The sequence below is a fragment of the Dipodomys merriami genome, unplaced genomic scaffold (genome assembly GCF_024711535.1).
Source record: "Dipodomys merriami isolate MVZ:Mamm:240054 unplaced genomic scaffold, mDipMer1.0.p SCAF_177, whole genome shotgun sequence".
NCBI classification, from domain to species: Eukaryota; Metazoa; Chordata; class Mammalia; order Rodentia; family Heteromyidae; genus Dipodomys; species Dipodomys merriami.
In genome coordinates, this window is record NW_027203126.1 from 1,686,975 (window position 1) to 1,706,269 (window position 19,295).

General features: G+C 42.0%; 1 protein-coding gene across 1 annotated transcript in view; it reads left to right on the top strand.

Annotated features, from left to right (window-relative positions):
* The first annotated feature begins 469 nt into the window (after positions 1-469).
* Positions 470-19,295, top strand: part of LOC138829862 (citron Rho-interacting kinase) — a 162,294-nt gene continuing 143,468 nt past the window's right edge. Inside the window, exons 1-3 of the mRNA XM_070026426.1 lie at positions 470-552; positions 5,716-5,891; positions 12,582-12,683. Coding sequence (XP_069882527.1) covers positions 516-552; positions 5,716-5,891; positions 12,582-12,683 — 315 coding nt within the window. The 5' untranslated portion in view covers positions 470-515. The remainder of the gene's footprint in view (positions 553-5,715; positions 5,892-12,581; positions 12,684-19,295) is intronic.

Sequence of the window (19,295 nt, forward strand, 5' to 3'; positions counted from 1 at the left end):
CTCCAAATGATTTACGGACATTGACATTACAGTCACAAACTCCTGGGCACCCATGAAAGAGGTGCCAATCATCATTTCCTATTTTAAAGACATGGGAATATGTCAGAAATAACAGGGCTCAGAGTAAGTCTTCCCACCAGCCTCAGATCTGCGTGGGACCTTTTCTTAGGAACGACATGCTTATTTCCCAGGCACTGGGCAAAGACACATACAGTGATGGGATCAGAAGAGCCATCACTTTATGACTACCAATTGACCATGGCTTTAAGGAATCAAGTCACACCACTGTGCTCTTCCCATGCTGTGGGCAGTTAGTTGAGTTGGTGGCTTGCCGTATACTTGGTGTAGATATTATCGATTAAAGCTTTTCATTATTGACAGTTTCTCCATCTGCTGTTTGCTGTTTTCAGGGGAAAGCACCCTTTATGACTCAACAGCAGATGTCTACTCTTTCCCGAGAAGGGATATTAGATGCCCTCTTTGTTCTCTTTGAAGAATGCAGTCAGCCTGCTCTGATGAAGATTAAGCATGTGAGCAACTTTGTCCGGAAGTGTAAGTTTGGAGAATTTTTTTCTTTTTTTCTTTGATGATGATGATAGTGGTACTGGGGTTGGACCTTACCCTTTGAGGCAGACTCTGTTTCTTGAGTCACACTCTCAGCCTTGTGGGGAAATGTTTCTTGAACACCATCCTGATAGGGATAACCAGAGGCCGCTGGAGGGTGGAGTAAGGTAGTAATGGTTGACGCTAGTAGGTGAAAACTCTGGTCTAAACAAGGCTGACTCAAGGTTCACGTTCTTTTTTAGCTGGGAAACTAGATAAGCGAGCTCCTTAGTCACAAGGGATAGGAGCTTAACTCACAGAGTGAATTTCTTTACTCATAGAATTGAGAGGGGTCAGGACACTGATTATTATGAGGGCTTTGTGGAATGGGAATGTATAATTAATTACCCTAAAGAGTTGGAGGGTACTGATTAAGCAAAATTGACATAGGTTGACTATTGTGACCTTCAATATTTTACAGTTTCTTCTTGTGCAGAAATTGGGGGAATGTATGTAAAATTAGATCATGAATGAGTTAATACAGACTAGCTTTATGTTCCTGGCATATCATAGATAATACATGTTGACCAGCAGTGATAACCATAAACCTTGATGATGTTTAAGACATTGTGTATCTTTAAAATGTACTTGAGGTGTTTGTTCCTCATTCTGTATTTATTTGATTATGATTCCACTTTCTTTAAATTCTGAAGTAGGGAGTGGGAGGGGAAGGAAATGGCATGACAAGATGAGCTTACTGAACCATCTTCAGGCCCCTTCCTTAGTCTTAAGCCTCCCCCCTGGTTACGTTAAAAGCATCCTATCATCAAGAACCATTCAGCAGTCAGGGGGCTTGCTTTAGTGGAAGGTAGACTTTTTCAAGTAGAACTCTCTTCTGGGGAATTGCTTCACATTTTTGAAGAGGCTTCCTGGGGAGAACTGTGAAGAGGCCATGATTGAAATCTAGTGATTACAGTTGTATGATTCACCCCCCACCCCCCACACTCCCTTTTAAGCCTTCTGCTACGGAATGTAAGCTTTGCTTTTCCATGTGGAGAAGGGGCTATCAGCTGCTACTGCCAAGTTTCTTGGGTCTTCCATAGGAATAGTCTCTCTCTCTCTCTCTCTCTCTCTCTGACCATCTCTCTTTTTCTGTCTCTGCCAGTACTGGGGCTTGAACTTGGGGACTGTTGCTCTCTCAGCTTTTTGCTCAAGGATGGTGCACTACCATATGAGCCATATCTCTCCTTAGGACTCTTTGTTGGTTAATTGGAGATAAGCGTCTCAGATTTATCTACCAGGGCTGGCCTCAGATGTTAGCCTCCTGAGTAGTAGCTAGGATTACATTGTGAGCCACCAGCACCCTGCAGAAATGGAAATTTCCTTTGGGACAGCGAGGGTAACTCTGAAGTAGTGCCTCTAATAGAGATGCCCCTGACTTTGGGCCAAAGGACGGCAGCAAATGGGCATCTGGAAACCAAAGAAGGGATTTTCTTCACTGACTATAGTCATGCATCACTTGATCAGGGTATATGGTCTGAGAAATGTGTCATTAAGTGAAATGTGTCATTGTGAAGATATCATAGAGAATATTTAGACAGATCTACATGGGGTAGGTCAGTCATTCAATATGGCATCTTTTTTTTTGCCCGTCCTGGGCCTTGCTTGAACTCTAGGCATGGGCTCTGTCCCTGAGCTTCTTTTGTTCAAGGCTAACACTCTACCACAGTGTCATTTCTGGCTTTTTCTGTGTAATTTATTGGAAATAAGGTCTCATGGACTTTCCTGCCAGGCTGGCTTTGAACTGCGATCCTTAGATCTCTGCCTCCTGAGTAGCTAGGATTACAGGTGGGAGCCACTGGTACCTGGCTGTGGCATTTTTTTTTTCCCTAAAAAAAAAAGTTCAATTTTTAATATATCTTTAAAAAATTAACCGATGCATAATAATTGTACATATTTGGGGTGCAGTATGGTTGTCTCAATACATGCTTATTTTAAAAATTAGTAAAACAAAGAGGTTTCAATTCCATACGCATGCTTATCTTTAATATGTAGTGATCAGGTCAGAGTCATTGGTATGTGCATCACTTTGAACATGTATCATTTCCTTGTTTTGGGAATGTTCAAAGCTCTCAATTCCTTAGGCGCTTTATGAAGATGGTGCTGGTGTAACTTACCATACTTTTTTTTTTTTTTCCAGTCCTAGGGCTTGAGCTCAAGGCCTGGGCACTGTCCCTGAGCTTCTTTTGCTCAAGGCTAACTAACACTCTACCACTTGAGTTACTTCTGGCTTTTTCTGTTTATGTGGTACTAAGGAATTGAACAGGGCTTCATGCATGCTAGGCAAGCACTACCACTAACCCATATTCCCAGCTATTTTTTTTTTTTTTGTAAGTAGGACTCTAAAATGGTGTTACTACCTTTGCTACATGTTACAATAGGATTATCCAAAGCAATTCTTTTTTTTTTTAGATTAGTATTTATATTGTTTTTAAGTAGTTGGTTAAAGGGGTTCCAATTCCACCAACTCCGATTATGAGCACACTGCAATGTAACCCCATTCCATCATTCTCCCAGATCTTTCCCAGCCACACTCAGATGCTCAACACAATTCCAAATGTGGGATCTGGAAACTTTTTGCAAGTTTCTGAATACTTCAAGGGTCCTGCAAGACTCAGTCATTTCATACAAAAGTGTGTGCTTGTTGTGTGTGTACGCATGTACACATGCACTTTTCCCAAGAAGAACTTGATGTAAAATGCTGAACATAATTAAAAGCAAATAACTTTCTGCCTGTGGGAAGACTACTGCGTTCTGATGTAGGCTGGATTTCCTCATACTTTTCAACATGTGCCTCATGGTCCTGAATGTGGCGCACATTTAGAAAGTTCCCACTTCTGCTGAAGGGCCCTTGGGTTGTTTCGGATTATTTTTGTTCTTTTCCTCATGAGCATCTTCATATGTAGATTTTCTGAGCATATATGCTGGGGCTTCTGATGAAGGATTGGATTCCTAGAAGTTGAAATGTTGGTTTCCTGAGTTTCAAGAAAGGAAGCAATAGACTCAGCTGTATTGGCATTGCTCCTTGGGTGACAACGCCATGCCTCCACTGTGTTTCCATTACAGTGTTTTGGGTCTTTGTCTTGACCTCAATATTTTGTACTCACTGGACCTGTTAATACTACAGCACAGGGATAAAGGATTGATGCATTCCGGATGTTTGAGGGGTCATAGAAGCAGCTGATATGGAGAGAAGACATTAAGGGTTTCTCCTCTATTCACCTTAATAATAATCCAGAAGCCTTTTGGGTAAAAAGACAGTTTGGAATGGTTTCTTAAAAGTCTGCGAGTAGTGTGGTATTTTTGCCTACAAAGCAGTTTGTCTACTTGTGATTGAGATGCCTGGTTGACTCCCATAACAGACCCAGAGTTATTAAAGTTGGGCAACACCATCAGCAACATTGGAGCCCAAGGCCCCATAGAAGGTTAAGAGAGATTGGCTCTGTGTACTAGTGATCATGAAACAAGATTTAACCTAAAAAGTTGCAAGCCAGTGCATTGGTGAATGATAGTTCAGCACTCAAATACTTGATACGAGAGATACTTGGACAGGGATGGGGAAGGGAGAACAGGGCCCAGCACTGCATTTTCAGGGAAAAAGAAAATGCTATGCCGCTTTCAGGTTTCTTCCACATTTTGTTCTCCATGGTGGGAGCTCTGGATTTCTATTTCATAGTGGTCATAGTGAACTCCTATGGATCTACCCACCCCTTGCCTGATTCCCAAAAGGATCATGGGATGTCTTTCTGAAGTGAGAGTGTGTCTGTGGGGCTCATCCCATAATGCCTTTGACCCCACCCTTTGCAGCTCCACCCTTGTAAGAAAAAAAAAGAGGGAAGATAGGATTCTCTGGGATAATGTATATGTAAATATGAGTGTTTATGTATGTATACATGTATGCGGCACATATATGTATATGTGTATATGTTATGTAGGTGTGTATATTATCTACATCTGTATCTTTTTTTTTTTTTTTTTTTTTGGGTCCAGTCATGGGGCCTGAACTCTGGGCCTGGGCACTGTACCTCAGCTCTTCAGCTCAAGGCTAGCACTCTACCACTTGAGCCACAGCGCCACTTCCGGCTTTTTTCTTTTTGCTTATGGGGTGCTGAGGAATTGAACACAGGGCCTCATGCATGCAAGGCAAGCACTCTACCACTGAGCCATCTTCCCAGCCCTACATCTGTATCTTTAAATATATTGTATGTGTGCTGAAGATCGAATCCAGGGCTTCATGAATATTAAGCACATGCTCTACTATGGAGCTACATACCAAGCCCAGGATAATTGTAACTTCAGGGATCTTTTACCCTCTTTCCATGTGTGTGATATGGTTTTTCTGTTATTCACAGGATCCAGCTTTTAGGCCAGTCATGATTGCTTTCCTCCGTTCTTAGAAGCCAGCATGTCCTTTTAGCAATGTCTCTGCTTAGTCCATTCCAATATTAATAAGTGCATCCAAGAGTCATGTGTTTAGCCTACACTGTGTACATTGAGACATTGGGTTTGGAAAAGGAATAAAACTATGTTATGGAAAAGTCCATGAAGATGGGCAGCATGTGAACCCTGTAGCGATCCTTCAGGCTACTAGCTTCTTTATCTTCTTTGAAAGATTGTCACATAGTAAGGTAAGGAAGACTTTGACACAACGGAAGGGAGATAAAACCTGGCCTAATAGGATAAAACTGAGGAAAGCATGTGTAGGTCTAATGGATAGATTTGGAAAATGGGAACCATGTTGCTTTTTCACATTATGAGGCAGTTGTGTACATGCTGAAAAGCATATTTGACCTAACACTGTCCTGCAGCCTTCAGAGGAAGGAGAAAAAACCTGGGTTGTATCCTCCCTCCCTATTTTCTTAGTCTACAGGATTCAAATTATAGCTACCATGGAAACTGTACTTTGGAATTTCTGAAGCCCTTAATTTTAACTTAACATATAAAAACACTTTTGTGCTGATTTTATAATTATTCGTGATGGATGAGAAAATGACTAAATGTCTTTTGACAGTGAAGGAAGTCATAAGCACATTTTTCTTCTTTCCTTTCATAAAGATGCATATATTTGGAGTGCTTTATTTACCTGGGTATTACACTTCCATCTCTTTGCAGATTCTGACATTGTAGCTGAGCTACAGGAGCTTCAGCCTTCGGCAAAGGACTTTGAAGTTCGAAGTCTTGTAGGTTGTGGTCACTTTGCGGAAGTACAGGTGGTCAGAGAGAAAGCAACCGGGGACATCTATGCCATGAAAATTATGAAGAAGAAGGCCTTGTTGGCTCAGGAGCAGGTAGGAGCATTTTCACATCAGGTCTTTCTCTTTCTGGACTGGAATGTTCATTGCAGAGACAATCACCTGCTGGTTTGGCATCTAGAATTCAGCAAGTTCTCTGACTTGGTCGCTAATTATTCTTGAAAGATCAAAAAGAAAAAAAAAACCCCAAAAACCAAAAAACAAACCTGTGGTGTTGCTTAGCTCTTGTCGAGCTGCTGTGGGTTAATTTAGAAGGTTCACAAACTTCCATCGATTTCTTTATCCTGATTCTATACTTTAATTTTATGTCAGAACCAAGTTGACCTCCTAATTAAGGAATTTATGTGTATATGTGTATATTTATTTGTGTGTATATTTATGTGTATATGTTGCACATATATGTATATGTGCAACATACATGCATATATATGTTCTTTCCTGACCATTAGCTGGATATTTGGGAACATGCATACAATTGGTGAATTAGGTAGCATTTGCTTTAGTACAGGCTGTAGATAACTTCTATGGCAGGCACATGTATTTGATTTTATAATGAGCCTTTGTAGAAGTTAAATAGAATCGTGTTGTATAGCTGGGGAGTTGCTTTTCCATTGTGATATTCTTCTTTCTTTAAGTAGGGCTGGTGTATCTCTAGACATATTGATTCATTTGTTGTGTTTTAAAGAGAGTGAGAGCTGCCAGCCTTGGAGTTCAGAGAGTAATTTATTAGTTACAGACATCGTAGTGCACATCATGGTTCTAATAATGTACCTAGCTCTGTGGGGAGCTGGCGGAAGGGATTGAAGTTCCATAGCTGTTACTTTCAGGGTTTAACCACAGCCTTGGGAAGAGGAGGAAAAATGCAGATCTATAAAACAGGTGCTTACCAGAGAAAGCATCACAGAGGGGAGAGAACAATTAAACTCATTAGCGGTGATGGGAGATGTCATGAGTGAGCCAGAGACAATTTGTCCTCTCTGATGAGAGGGAATGGAGCCTGGGCACAGAAGTGATAGGAGGTAGCCATGGATGAGAACTATGGTGCTGTTTGTGTGTCTGTGTGTGTGTCTGTGTGTGTGTGTCTGTTTAGTGGTTCAGTATAAACACATTGTGAACTAGGGCAAACTGAGGACATTTGAGTGGGTTGGGGAATTGGAGGGAAATGTCACAAGCTGTACTTAATCATAAACTTTACCATTTCAACTACTTTTAGTGTGTAACTAGTAGTATTAATGTACAACCATCTATAGTGGTATTAATACAGAACCATCATGTACAACTGTAACCATCATCTGTATCTAGAGCTTAGTCATCATCCCAAACAGAGTCTCTGTACCCATCCCACCCTCCCAAGATTTTAAACAAAGCAAAACCATCCTGTATTTCTATGGCAACAGGTTCAATGGCAAAATTCTATACCCTTCCAGTAGTTTGCAGATTTACATCATTTGTTCCTGTTGCCCTAGACCATTTTTGGAATGGCATTTCTACTTTGTGAAACAGTTGGGGATCATTTAGGCTTTCAGAATGCGGAGGTTGTGATTGCTTGGGTCCCTGAGGACTTCAGTGACATTTTGTGGCTTCCAGGCAGAGAAACAGCAGAGGGCAGGAAGCTGCTTGTCAGATCCCAAGAATGACAGATGTATACCAGGTCCAATAGACTGTCTCTGCACATTGAATATTTGTTTGGGGAAGAAAATGTGAGCAACTTCACAGACAGGAAAAATGACACGATGTTGCAAATAACTTGGAAGACCAGAGGCGAAGGTACTTACTAGGTCTCCTACATCTGAGTCAGAACTAATCTATCATCATCACATACTTCCTGAGCATTTGTGTTTCTAGGTCCTTGAGGAGAGGCATTTGATGTAGTCTGACCTTGTGATGCATACATTGTGGATGGGAAATAGCACATGTAAGAAAAAAAAAAAAAAAGAATCCAGCACGCCACACTGCAGGCAGACCATAGAGGTGTTACAGGTTTGCCTGTATGAATAGTTTGAAAGGAGCATGTAAGAAGTGTGGACTCTTCCTTAAGTGTGTGTCCATTCCTCAAGAGAGTGCATATAACAGAAAAATAGGTATCTTAATGGAATCTCTGTCAGGAGTTGGAACTTAAGGACCTGAGAAGAGAAAAGCCACCAAGGAAGAAGCTGAAGAAAGGAAGCGTTGGAGAGGTGGTATCCTGCAGGCAAAGCCTGTCACCCAGGGGAGGCCAGCACACATGCCTGAAATACTGTGACAACTGGAAGAGGTCCCCAGAGACCACTTACTTTAATGGACACTTCAGGGGTCAGTTAGTGGTGAGCAAGTGAAGGTGGAGGCTGTTCAGTTCAGCGACCTCCTCTGAACAGCTTTTATATGCCATCATGAAGAAGAACCAGCCCCTTGGGGCAGTAAATGACTGGAGCTGGGTTGTTGTTTTCCAAAAGGCTGACATTTAGCACTAGAGGTGGTGTGCTAGGTGAGTTTTAGGCAGTGTGAGGACGAACTATGTAAAAACACTTAATAGTTTTTTTTTAACTGTATCTTTTTTTTTTTTTTTTTTTTTTTGTCTCTTTTGGTACTGGGGATTGAACCCAGGATGTTGTACTTGCTAGGCAAGCGCTTTGCCACTGAGCTACATCCCAGCCCCACTTAATAGTTTTGTACTCACAGGAAGTGGCGCTGTAGCTCAAGTGGTAGAGTGCTCGCCTTGAGCTGAAGAGCTGAGGGACAGCGCCCAGGCCCAGAGTTCAAGCCCCCCAGCCGACCAAAAAAAAAAAAAATAGTTTTGTACTCATTAGCTTATCAAAACCTGCAGCTTCCACAGATGCTGTTGTAGGAACTGATATGGAACAAAGTATACTTCAAGTTAAACTGACTGAAACAATCACAGATTTATAGAAGAGTTCCATGATCAGTCAGGGTTCTTAGGGGAAATGAACCAGTAAGTTAATATACAAAGCTAACCCTCACACACAGTTTTCCTGAAGCATTCTCATAGCTTCTGCCTCTATGGATTTACCCAACTACAAACTGAAAATAGGAAGAAAGAAAAGATGGTGTGTGTGTGCACCAAATGGTAGACATTTTTCTTGTCACTAATTCCTAACGAATTCAGTATTGCTATTTGTGTAGCATTCACATTGTATTAAGTATTGCAGGAGGTGATTAGAACTGTACAGAAGATCTATATAGGTTCTGTGCAAATACTGTGCTATTTTATATAAATGACTTGAGCTTCTGTGTGATTTGCTACTCATAGGTGTTCTTGAACCAATCTACCATAGACAAACAGACATACACGCACACAGAATATACATATGCCATTGTTGTATATACATGGATCATAGACTATATCTACATATAAGATATCCACATAGAATGCATATGCATGTTTATAGGTACATACACATCTATACCCATATACACATATGTGCAGAATTGACTTATGCCAAGCAGGTGGTTTCAGTGGTGGTGCCAACTGGAAAGTCTGAAGGCTGTAGGCAGGACAACAGGCTGGAAATTTTGGAAATTTGAGGGAGAGGAAAGGATGATGCACTCTTAAAGCACAATTTCTTGATCTTTAGAGAAAGCACTGGCTTTCTCTTAAGGTCTTTGAACTGATTGGAAGAGGCCCACACAGATAACTGAAGAAAAGCTGTAACTTAAAGTCAACTGATTGTAGACAAAAACATCTCCACAATACCTTTACAGCAATTCTTAATGTCTGAATAACTGGGTGTTATGGCCTGGCAAGGTTGACACATAGAATTACCTATCAGACAGTACAACTTTCCCGCCCTCTGGAACCACTTGAAAATACTTCACTGTGTAGTGGCTATCACAAGGACTTCACAACACTATCATAAGACAAGTATCAGAAAAACATGTGTGCCATATACCTACTTATATACTCCCCCATATGTATACAAATCTACACATACTGGCGCACATGTACATGTACATATTACCTCCCTATTGTTATATATGTCTATATAATTCAGTATATATCTGTATCTTGAAAACTCCAAGTCTGCAGCTGGGCAGGAGAATCACAAGTTTGAGGCCAGACTAGGCTACATAGCAAGACCCTGTCTTAAAAAAACAAAAGGCCGCCGGGCGCCGGTGGCTCACGCTTGTAATCCTAGCTACTCAGGAGGCTGAGATCTGAGGATCATGGTTCAAAGCCAGCCCGGGCAAGAAAGTCTGTGAGACTCTTATCTCCAATAAACCACTAGAAAACTGGAAATGACTCTGTAGCTCAAGTGGTAGAGCGCTCGCCATGAGCTGAAGAGTGCAGGGACAGCGCCCAGGCCCAGAGTTCAAGTCCCATGACTGACAAAAAAAACAAACGTCAAAAATCCCCCAAAACAACAACAACAAAAAACAACAAAAAACAGAAGGCCAAGCTGGTGACTTTGGCTCACTCTGTAATACTAGCTACTTAGGAGGTCAAGATGGGGAAGGTTGTGATACAAAGCCAGCCCTGGCTAAAAGTTCACAAGATCCCACCTCACTTAATAGAAAGCTGGCCGTGGTGGCAGTATGAAGGTGGTGCATACCTTTCATTCCAGCTACAGGGGAGCGATAAATAGGATTACTATTCAGTCCAACCCAGGTCAAAAAATTACCAAGACTACAAGAGTGGGGTCATGTCTCAAGCAGTAGAGCACTTGCTTGGCAAGGTCAAGGTCCTGAGTTTAAACCCAAGTACTGCCAACTTCCCCCCCCCCCCCGCAAAAAAACCCTCTAAACCAAGCAACAAACAACAACAAATAATAATAAAAACAGCCAAAAAAAAGAAGCAAAAAATAAAATTCTAAGTTCATGCCAATTCCTACAATTCACAAGGATCATTTTAGTTTTTTTTTTTTTTTTTGGGTCCAGTCGTGGGGCCTGAACTCTGGGCCTGGGCGCTGTCCCTCAGCTCTTCAGCTCAAGGCTAGCGCTCTACCACTATGAGCCACAGCGCCACTTCCGGCTTTTTTTCTTTTTGCTTATGTGGTGCTGAGGAATCGAACCCAGGGCCTCGAGCATGCAAGGCAAGCACTCTACCATTGAGCCACCTTCCCAGCCCCATCATTTTAGTTTTTGCCTTTTCTGTGTTTCTATATGTGTTAGTCAGCTTTCTGTTACTGTAACAAATACTTGAGGTTTGTTTTGATTTACAGTTCAGAGATTTCAGTTCAGGGTTGGTGGGCTCCATTGTTTTTGGATGAAGTAGTTCATGATAAAACTGTTTGTCTCATGGCTGGCATGTAAAAGAGAGAAAGATAACATGGAGTTGCAGTGTCCTTTTTAAAGGCATGGCCCAAAGACCTCCTACTAGGCTCCACTTCCTTTTATTTATTTATTTATTTTTGGTTGGTTGTTGGGCTTGAACTCAGCGTCTGAGTGCTGTTCCTGAGCTTTTTCCACTCAAGGTTAGAGCTCTATTACTTTGAACTACAGCTCTACTTTGGATTTTCTGGTAGTTCATTGGAGGTAAGAGTCTCATGGACATTCTTGCCTGGGCTGGCTTTGAGCTCTGATTCTCAGATCTCAGCCTCCTGAGTAGGTAAGATGACAGGCATGAGCCACCAGTGCTGGGCTCAGTCTCTACTTCTTAATGGTTCTCTTATTAAGAAGTAGAGCTGCTGGGTGCTGGTGGCTCACGCCTGTAATCCTAGCTACTCAGAAGGCTGAGATCTGAGGATCATGGTTCAAAGCCAGCCTGGACAGGAAAGTCTGTGAGACTCTGATCTCCAATAAACCACTTGAAAACCGGAAGTAGCACTGTGGCTCAAGCGATAGAGCGCTCACCTTGAGCTGAAGAGCCCAGGGACAGCGCCCAAGCTCCAAGTTCAAGCCCCACGACTGACCAAAAAAAAAAAAAAAAAAAAAAAACAAAAAACAGTAGAGCATAGTAGAGTGGGCTTAGGACCAAGACTTTAATCCATGGTCCATTAGGGCAACACTTATTCAAACTATAGTGGTAATTCTCAGCTGTAACATTATGCCCATACTATTTTCACTTTTTTTTAAAGTACTCAGGTTTAGACTTGGCCTCATTCTTCCTAGACAGATGCTGTGCTGTACCATTTGAACTATGCTCCCAGCCTTTTTTGCTTTAGTTTTTCAATTAGAGACTTGCATTTTTGTCCAGGGCTATCCCTGTAATCTCCATCTCCCAGGGAGTTGGGATTACAGGTATGTGCCACCATGTCCAGCAGTGCTTGTTTTCTGTATCTTTATGCATTCTGTTGACTATCTTTGTAGTTATTCTCTGTCCTTTTGGTGGGCCCAAATAACCTGCTCTAAAATCTCCTCTCTGTGTGATGCCTTTGTGCCCCCATATCTGGTAGCCACTCTACTTGTACCATGCACCCTGTTCTAGGTACCATGGTGCTGTCTCTCCCACCTGGCCTGTGCTCTTATCTTGTTTTGTTCCACCTAAAGTCTTTGAGCATGAACTGTTCAGAGAGCACAGGTGAACAGGAAAAGAAAGACACTTGGGTTGCAAGGAAGTGAGCTAAAGTTAAAGAGAGATGTTAAGTAAATAATTGGATGGATAATATATGGATCTGGCACAAACTGAACAAAATAAGTGCATAACTGAGCCAAGTTGTGTAATGCTAAGCTAAGTGATGACTTAAACCCCAGAATCATCCCTTTTGGCTTAAAGGCAGATAAAGGAAGTTTTTCCTTTACATTTCTTTCTTTCTATTATAATTTGTCTAAAGAGTTTCTTTTTCCCTATAGGTCTCATTTTTTGAGGAAGAACGGAATATATTGTCTCAAAGCACAAGCCCTTGGATTCCCCAATTACACTGTGCCTTTCAGGACAGAAATCACCTCTACCTGGTGAGTCTTCTTATCCCTCTCTGTGGAGCAAGCCGCATACTCTGATCACAGATACCACCATTACAGAATGGGATGATGGTTCTTGCCAACACGACCCATGTCTGACTGACTCATTCAGTCAGTCCCTCCTGTGACTTCCGGGTCTCCCTTGTCCCTTTCCTTCTAAAGTTTAGGAGTCAGCCATTTAGCAAAGGCTTGCTGACCAGTTGGGCTCTGGATCCGTGGTTTATAGGGCAATAAAAAGGAATGGTCTCTACCTTTAATAGAATCTTGCTTTACTTGTTTTAAAGTTCAAATAATCCATAGTCGTTATAAGAAGATGCAGCCTATTCTCACCATGTAAAAACTAAAAAGAGTTTATCTCCTAGAAATAAGAGTCATGGTTACCAGAGGCTGGGAAAGGTTGAGAGTTGAGGGGAAGAGAGAAAGGCTAGTTAATTGTTCTAAAAGTCGAGTTAGATAGTAGGATTGTCTTTGGTATCCTCTAGCACAAGAGGGCAACCTGAGCTAATCATAACTTATTGCATATTTTAAAGTAGCTAGAAGGATTTTGAATGTTCCTGACACACAGATGATAACATATACTAGTTACCCTAATGTAATCATTGCATGCTGCTTACGTGTTTTTAAATATCACTGTACCTCATGGACATCTGCACTTACCATGTGTCAGTTCAAAGATGCTTGCACTGCAGAGGTATGAAGTACAAGAGAATATCCTATACCTTTTTTCTTTCTTTTTTTTTATGTGTGCCATTCATGGAGCTTCAACTCAGACAGGGTGCTGTCCCATGGCTTTGCTCAAAGTTAGTACTCTACCACTTGAGCCATAGCTCTACTTCTGGCTTTTTGCTGGTTAATTGGAGGTACAGGTCTCACAGACTTTCCTGCCTGGGCTGAACTACGATCCCCAGATTTTGGCCTCCTGAGTAACTAGAATTACAGGTGTGAGCCATTTGCATCTTGAGCACCAGATCTAGAATAAACATTTTAAATGAATGAACATCAAAATAGCATCTGCCTCCTATACATCTTTCCTGGCTATTTCTTACATCCATTCCTTTCTCTGTTGTGTGATTCCTGGCCTCAGTTTCCTTTTGCCTGCTTTTCTATATGGCCTCTGGAATGTTCTCCCTGCTGTCCATCTTTCCCTGTACCTTGAAGGTATTTTACATACTACAGCTGATTCAAAACCCACTGTCAAAACCCTTCAAGATTCTCTGATGTTCTCTGGAGAAAGTCCAAACCTTGTCATGTGGTTGACAAGCCTTTCTCACCTGTGTCTCCAAGGACTCTTGTCAGCTTCCATTTCTTTCTTTCTGTGCCCATCCTGTCCTTTGTCTTTGATCTTCCTGCATGTTGTCTATTCCGTCTCTGTCTACTTGACTCACTACTGCTTCTCTTTCTGGGGTTGGGTTAGATGTCACTTCTGGAAACCCTCCTTGGCCCTGTACCTCTGGGATGGCTGGGATGGACGCCCTTCTGCTGAATGCTCACAGCTACCTGCACTCCTCCTCACATGAGTGGGTGTCCGTCTCTTCCTTCCTGAGGAGAGCAATTATGTTTCTCTTGCTTCAGGTGGAGCGTTACCAAGTAAACCCCTAAGAACTATTTATTGGATGGAATGCATGATTAACTTCATAGAAATCTGATTTACATACAAATTCACTTACTGTGTTGCAGAAATCACATTATGTTAGCAGCAGGGGAGTTTTGCTCTCTAAAGTATGTAATTCAAGATAGACCCAGTAAGAGTTTCAAAAAAAAAAAAATTGGAGTGTAGTGTTGAGGAAAGTATACTTGGGTCCTTTTGAAGTTTGGTGGCTAGAAAGTTCCCATTTGCACTAAGAGGTAGCAAAGAATGTGGCCGGTCATTTTCTATGTACCAGAAAATGGTAGCAAATTCCATTGTGACATCTGGTTCTATATAACGAGGCTAGTCCTTAATTCTGGCAGGTGGCCCACGAAAACAGCACTTTGTTGTTCTGGTTCATGAAGAAATCTGTTCCTTTCTATAGAACAGATGCCTGCATCAGTGTCCTTCCGTGAAGGAGCTGATCTTCACAAAGAAAATGCTCTACAATTCACCACTTGTAGCAGTATTGCATTTGAATTCTCTGGGAAATACTTTGTATTGGTAATTTTCATGCTGAGGGGCTCTTCAGACCGTCCTAGCCCTCAGCTTGTCATTGACCCCAAGAACTTCCTCCCTGTCTGTCTCTTTGTTTCTCTGTCTCTCTCTCTCTCTCTACCTATGTATCTATTTCTGTGTGTGTACGAATGTATGAACATATGTATCTACCTACTTATATCTCTATTTCTATGTATGTATGTGTTTATCTGTCTATCCATTCTTTCTTCCTTGCATTGTCTTTTCTTGTTCATCCTCCCCCTACAATCACATATAGAATGGTATTAGTTGTGCTGTAGGCTTAGATGCTTAAAGTTGGTAGAGCAGCTCAGTTATATGTGATAATTCAGGAGCTCAGGTTCTTTCTGTCTGGTGGCTCCTCAATCTAGGATACTGCCCTCTTTCATGTGGTTGTTACAGGGCCATTTTGGGTCTTTGTTCCAACTGATAGGTAAGAGGAAAAAAAAAAAAGCAAAAATTCAGAGCAAGCAAAGTCCTGCCTACACAGAATGACCTGCAAGCTGGACCCATCATTTCCTCCTGTGTTGTGTTGGCTAGGACTTAGTCCCATGACTGTATCTGTCTGTTTGGGAGACTTGGACATACATTCTCTAGCTGTGTAGCCTATGCTTGGCTGAATTTCCTCTTATTTGTGTGTTAGTTTTTTCATTGCTGTGACAAATACCGGAGAGGAACTATTTATTTATTCAAAACTTAAAATTTTCTTCTAGTAATTGTACTAAGCAGTTTCTTCTCAATATATTGGTTTGAATATAGTACATCTAGCAAATCTTGATTGCCCCTTTCTTCCATTGTTCTCCCCCACAAAGAGAGAGTAACATTTTAAAGGAGGAAGGATTTCTCTTGTGCCAGTTTCAGACCATCATGGTAGGGAGGGGATAGCAGAGCAGGGCAGCTCACATAATGGTGATGACCAGGAAGCAGAAAGCAAGCAAGCATGTGTTTTTAGGCATTCTTTTCCCTTCCATCCCCCTCATATTTTGCTGTTACTGGGACTTGAGCTGAGAAGCTGTCATACTCTTGTTTTTTTTTTTGTGGTGGTTTTTCTACTCATGATGCACTACTTCTTGAGACATGGCCTCTATCTACTTCCAGCTTATGGCACTTCCAGCTTTTGGCTGGTTAATTGGAGATAAGAGTCTTGGGAATTTTTGTTTCTGGGCTGGCTCCAAACCAAGATCCTCATAGCTCAGTATCCTGAATAGCTAAGATTATAGGCATACCAGCTCCTGGTTCCCTTTTCCCTTCTGATTTCATCTGAGAGCCTAGATGATAAGGATGCTGCACATGTTCCATGCAGGTCTTCCCCTTATTCAGTTGTCTCTGAAAACCCTTCATGGATACACACAGAGGTATGCTCTATTTTGATATGCTGTTTAAATTAGCTTTCTTCTTTCTATCTTTCACTTTGAGTCACAGCGCCACTTCCAGTTTTCTGGTGGTTAATTGGAGATAAGAGTCTCATGGACTTTCCTGCCAGAGCTGGCTTTGAACCACAATCCTCAGATCTCAGCCTCCTGTGTAGCTAAGATTACAGGTGTAAGCTACCAGTGCCTGGTTTAGATTTCATTAAAAAATTTTTTTCTCTTTCTTTCAACCTATACCTATATAGTTGTATGCAGTTTTCTTCCTATATAGAAACAGGCTGGACACAGGCTGTGGCTAGGCACTGACCCCAGGGCCTTTGTGAATACCAGCCTGTGTTATCATTATGAGCTAAGAGTTAGTGAATGTAACTCATTATTTACACTAGTGAAGTGTAGCAGCTTATGATCGTTTTGACAACGAGACATGTGCTGTTTTGATCTCTTGGCTGAGATTATCTGAATTTTGAGGCATGTCTGAAAAAGCACCAGGCGTGCGTTCACGTGTTGTTGCTTCAGAAGCCAGGGTTTTAGAAGCCAGCTGCCCATCAGAAAGGAACTGTTATTTAGAATATCATTCTTGTTTGATTGCTGTTTCTTGTTTGGTCTCTCTCTCTCCAGAGTCATTGGCCTTTTCAGTTTCAATTTTCTCATTGGTGAATGAGATATTAATCCCTCTTCTTGACCCCAATTCAGTTGCTGAGTTTGTTTTTGCCTTGGGGGGTTCTTTGCATTTTCTGTGCCTTGGAAGTAGTTATTTTGTGTTATTTCAAGTGACTGCATTTATAGTTTTGCCATTTTAGGAGCCACAATTCAATCACATTGTCTCAGGTTGTCTGATCCTACCCTCAGTCTTTCTGACCCAGCAGGTCTGGGGGTGGTGCCTCCTAGTTTGCATTTCCAAAGTTCCTGGTGATGCTGCTGCTGGTGTGTGTGTGTGTGTGTGTGTGTGTGTGTGTGTGTGTGTGTGTGTGTGTGTGTGTGTGTGTGTGTGTGTGTGTGTGTGTGTGTGTGTGTGTGTGTGTGTGTGTGTGTGTGTGTGTGTGTGTGTGTGTGTGTGTGTGTGTGTGTGTTGGGGGAGGCGGGGACCTCACTTTTACACAAATTGCTTTATAGCTGCAGTTCTAGTTTCTGGCTAATGCTTCCTCCTTTTGTCCCATCAATAATCGTTTAGGTGTATGTCTGAAATCCCATTCCTTGTTTTTTGAGGCCCAGACCCCCCTGTTTCTTTCCTTTAAACTAACCCTCACCTTTGTAAATAGTCTCTTCATTAAACTAATGCCCTCAGCTACCTAGTTTGAATGTGCCGTCTGTTTCTTGCCAATATCCTGTGAGATTCAGTATTCATTCACAATTTTTTGAATAGATAGATGAATCAAGCTGGAATTCCTATTTTCAGAGATAAAGGGCCTTCTGTGTCTCTCAAGGTCACCTTGCCCTTCATGAAGAATAATATAGGGTCTCTATCAGGCTCAGAGGATCCCTTCTTCTTCCTCTATACCAAAGGACAGGAGCATTGGGCAGAGCAGATACCGATGCTCTCATGGTGCTTTCAGTCATGCTGAAAGGGCCAGCATTTTCAAGGTGACACTTCTAAGGGGGGACTAGCACAGAATGCCAATAACAATTCCCTGGGGAAATTGGAAATAGTCAGCTTCTGGTGCTATAACAAACATACCCTAAGACAGGAGAACTTACAAAGAATAGAAGTAGCTTAGCCTTGCCATGCTGGGAAGTCCATGAAAGTGGCACCAGGACCTGCTCAGCATCTAGTGAGGGCCTTGTGCCGCAACGGGACATGGCAAAGGAATGTCATGTGGTGGCCGAGACAGAGCAAGCATATGAGCCTGGTTTCTGGTCCCCTTCCTGTAAAGCCCCTAATACCATTCTGGATCCCCACCCACCTGACCTCATCTGACTCTAATAACCTCCCACAGGCCCCACTTGCAAATACCATAATTCTACATGTGTTGGACAACACATGACACATTCAGAGCACAGAAATTCTGAAGAACCATTAAATACTTGCATTCCCATATGCTCATTGCCATGTGCACATTTGCCCTTCATTTTAAATTCAGCACAATGAATGGAAATTGCCATTACAGTACCTAGAGGATAGCTGCAAACCCCAACAGAGAAACGTCCTCTCTTTCCAAACTGAACACATGTAAGATTCGCCCTTTAATTAGCATCTGCAGCTGCTGCCCTCAGAAGGGTCTGTCTCTGTTGGCCCCAAAGTCTTTACATTAAAAGAGCAAGTCCATTATAGCTCCAAGCCAGGCTTGCCTGTCAGCTGATACGCTTTCTCAGTGGTCGGCAGGGTGGCTATCTAGTTTAGGAGTGTTTCACTGACGGGCTCTTCCCTCCCTGATTCCATCTCCCCTGCTTTTGATTATTGTGCCTTGGTGATCCCCATTTATGTGACCCAAAGCTGTTCACTGCGTGTAGCAGATGCCTGCAGTCCTTACAAGGGTGGAAGATCACAGCTTCAGTGCTCATGGACCTGTAGTTCTTTGTTGTCAGTGATCTTGTCTCCATATTCAGAAAGGCTCCAGGTAGTTATTGACCAAAAAAAAAAAGAAGCAGAAGTAATGGTTACATTCAAGATAAGGTCCATTCAAGGGCTCTGCTGAGATGATGGGATTGGAGGCATCTCCCCCTTCTCCCCCAGCAGTGGGCTAACCACATCAGAACTGCCCCAGCGGCTCCTTTAAAAAAAAAATGCAGATTCCAAAGCTGGGCATGGTAATGCTGGCCTGTAATCTTAGCCCTTGGAAAGAGCAGGAAGATTAGGAGATTGAGGACATCTTGGGTTACGGAGGGAGACTCTCAAAAAACAACAACAAAAAAACATTTCTGGACTTTATCCATGGATCCTTGCCACAAAGTCTGGGGAGTCACTTAGTTTCCTGAATATATATTTTTGATAAGCTCACTAAGGAGTTGGAATGGGAAGGAGATATATTATAGTCTTTTTAACCCTTATTCTTCTTCTTATTAATATTATATTTTTATTATTTTCCTTTTCTAGAATGCCAGCTTGATGAGGTCAAGGTGTTTTGTCTTACTTATTCATTGCTATTTTCTGGTATT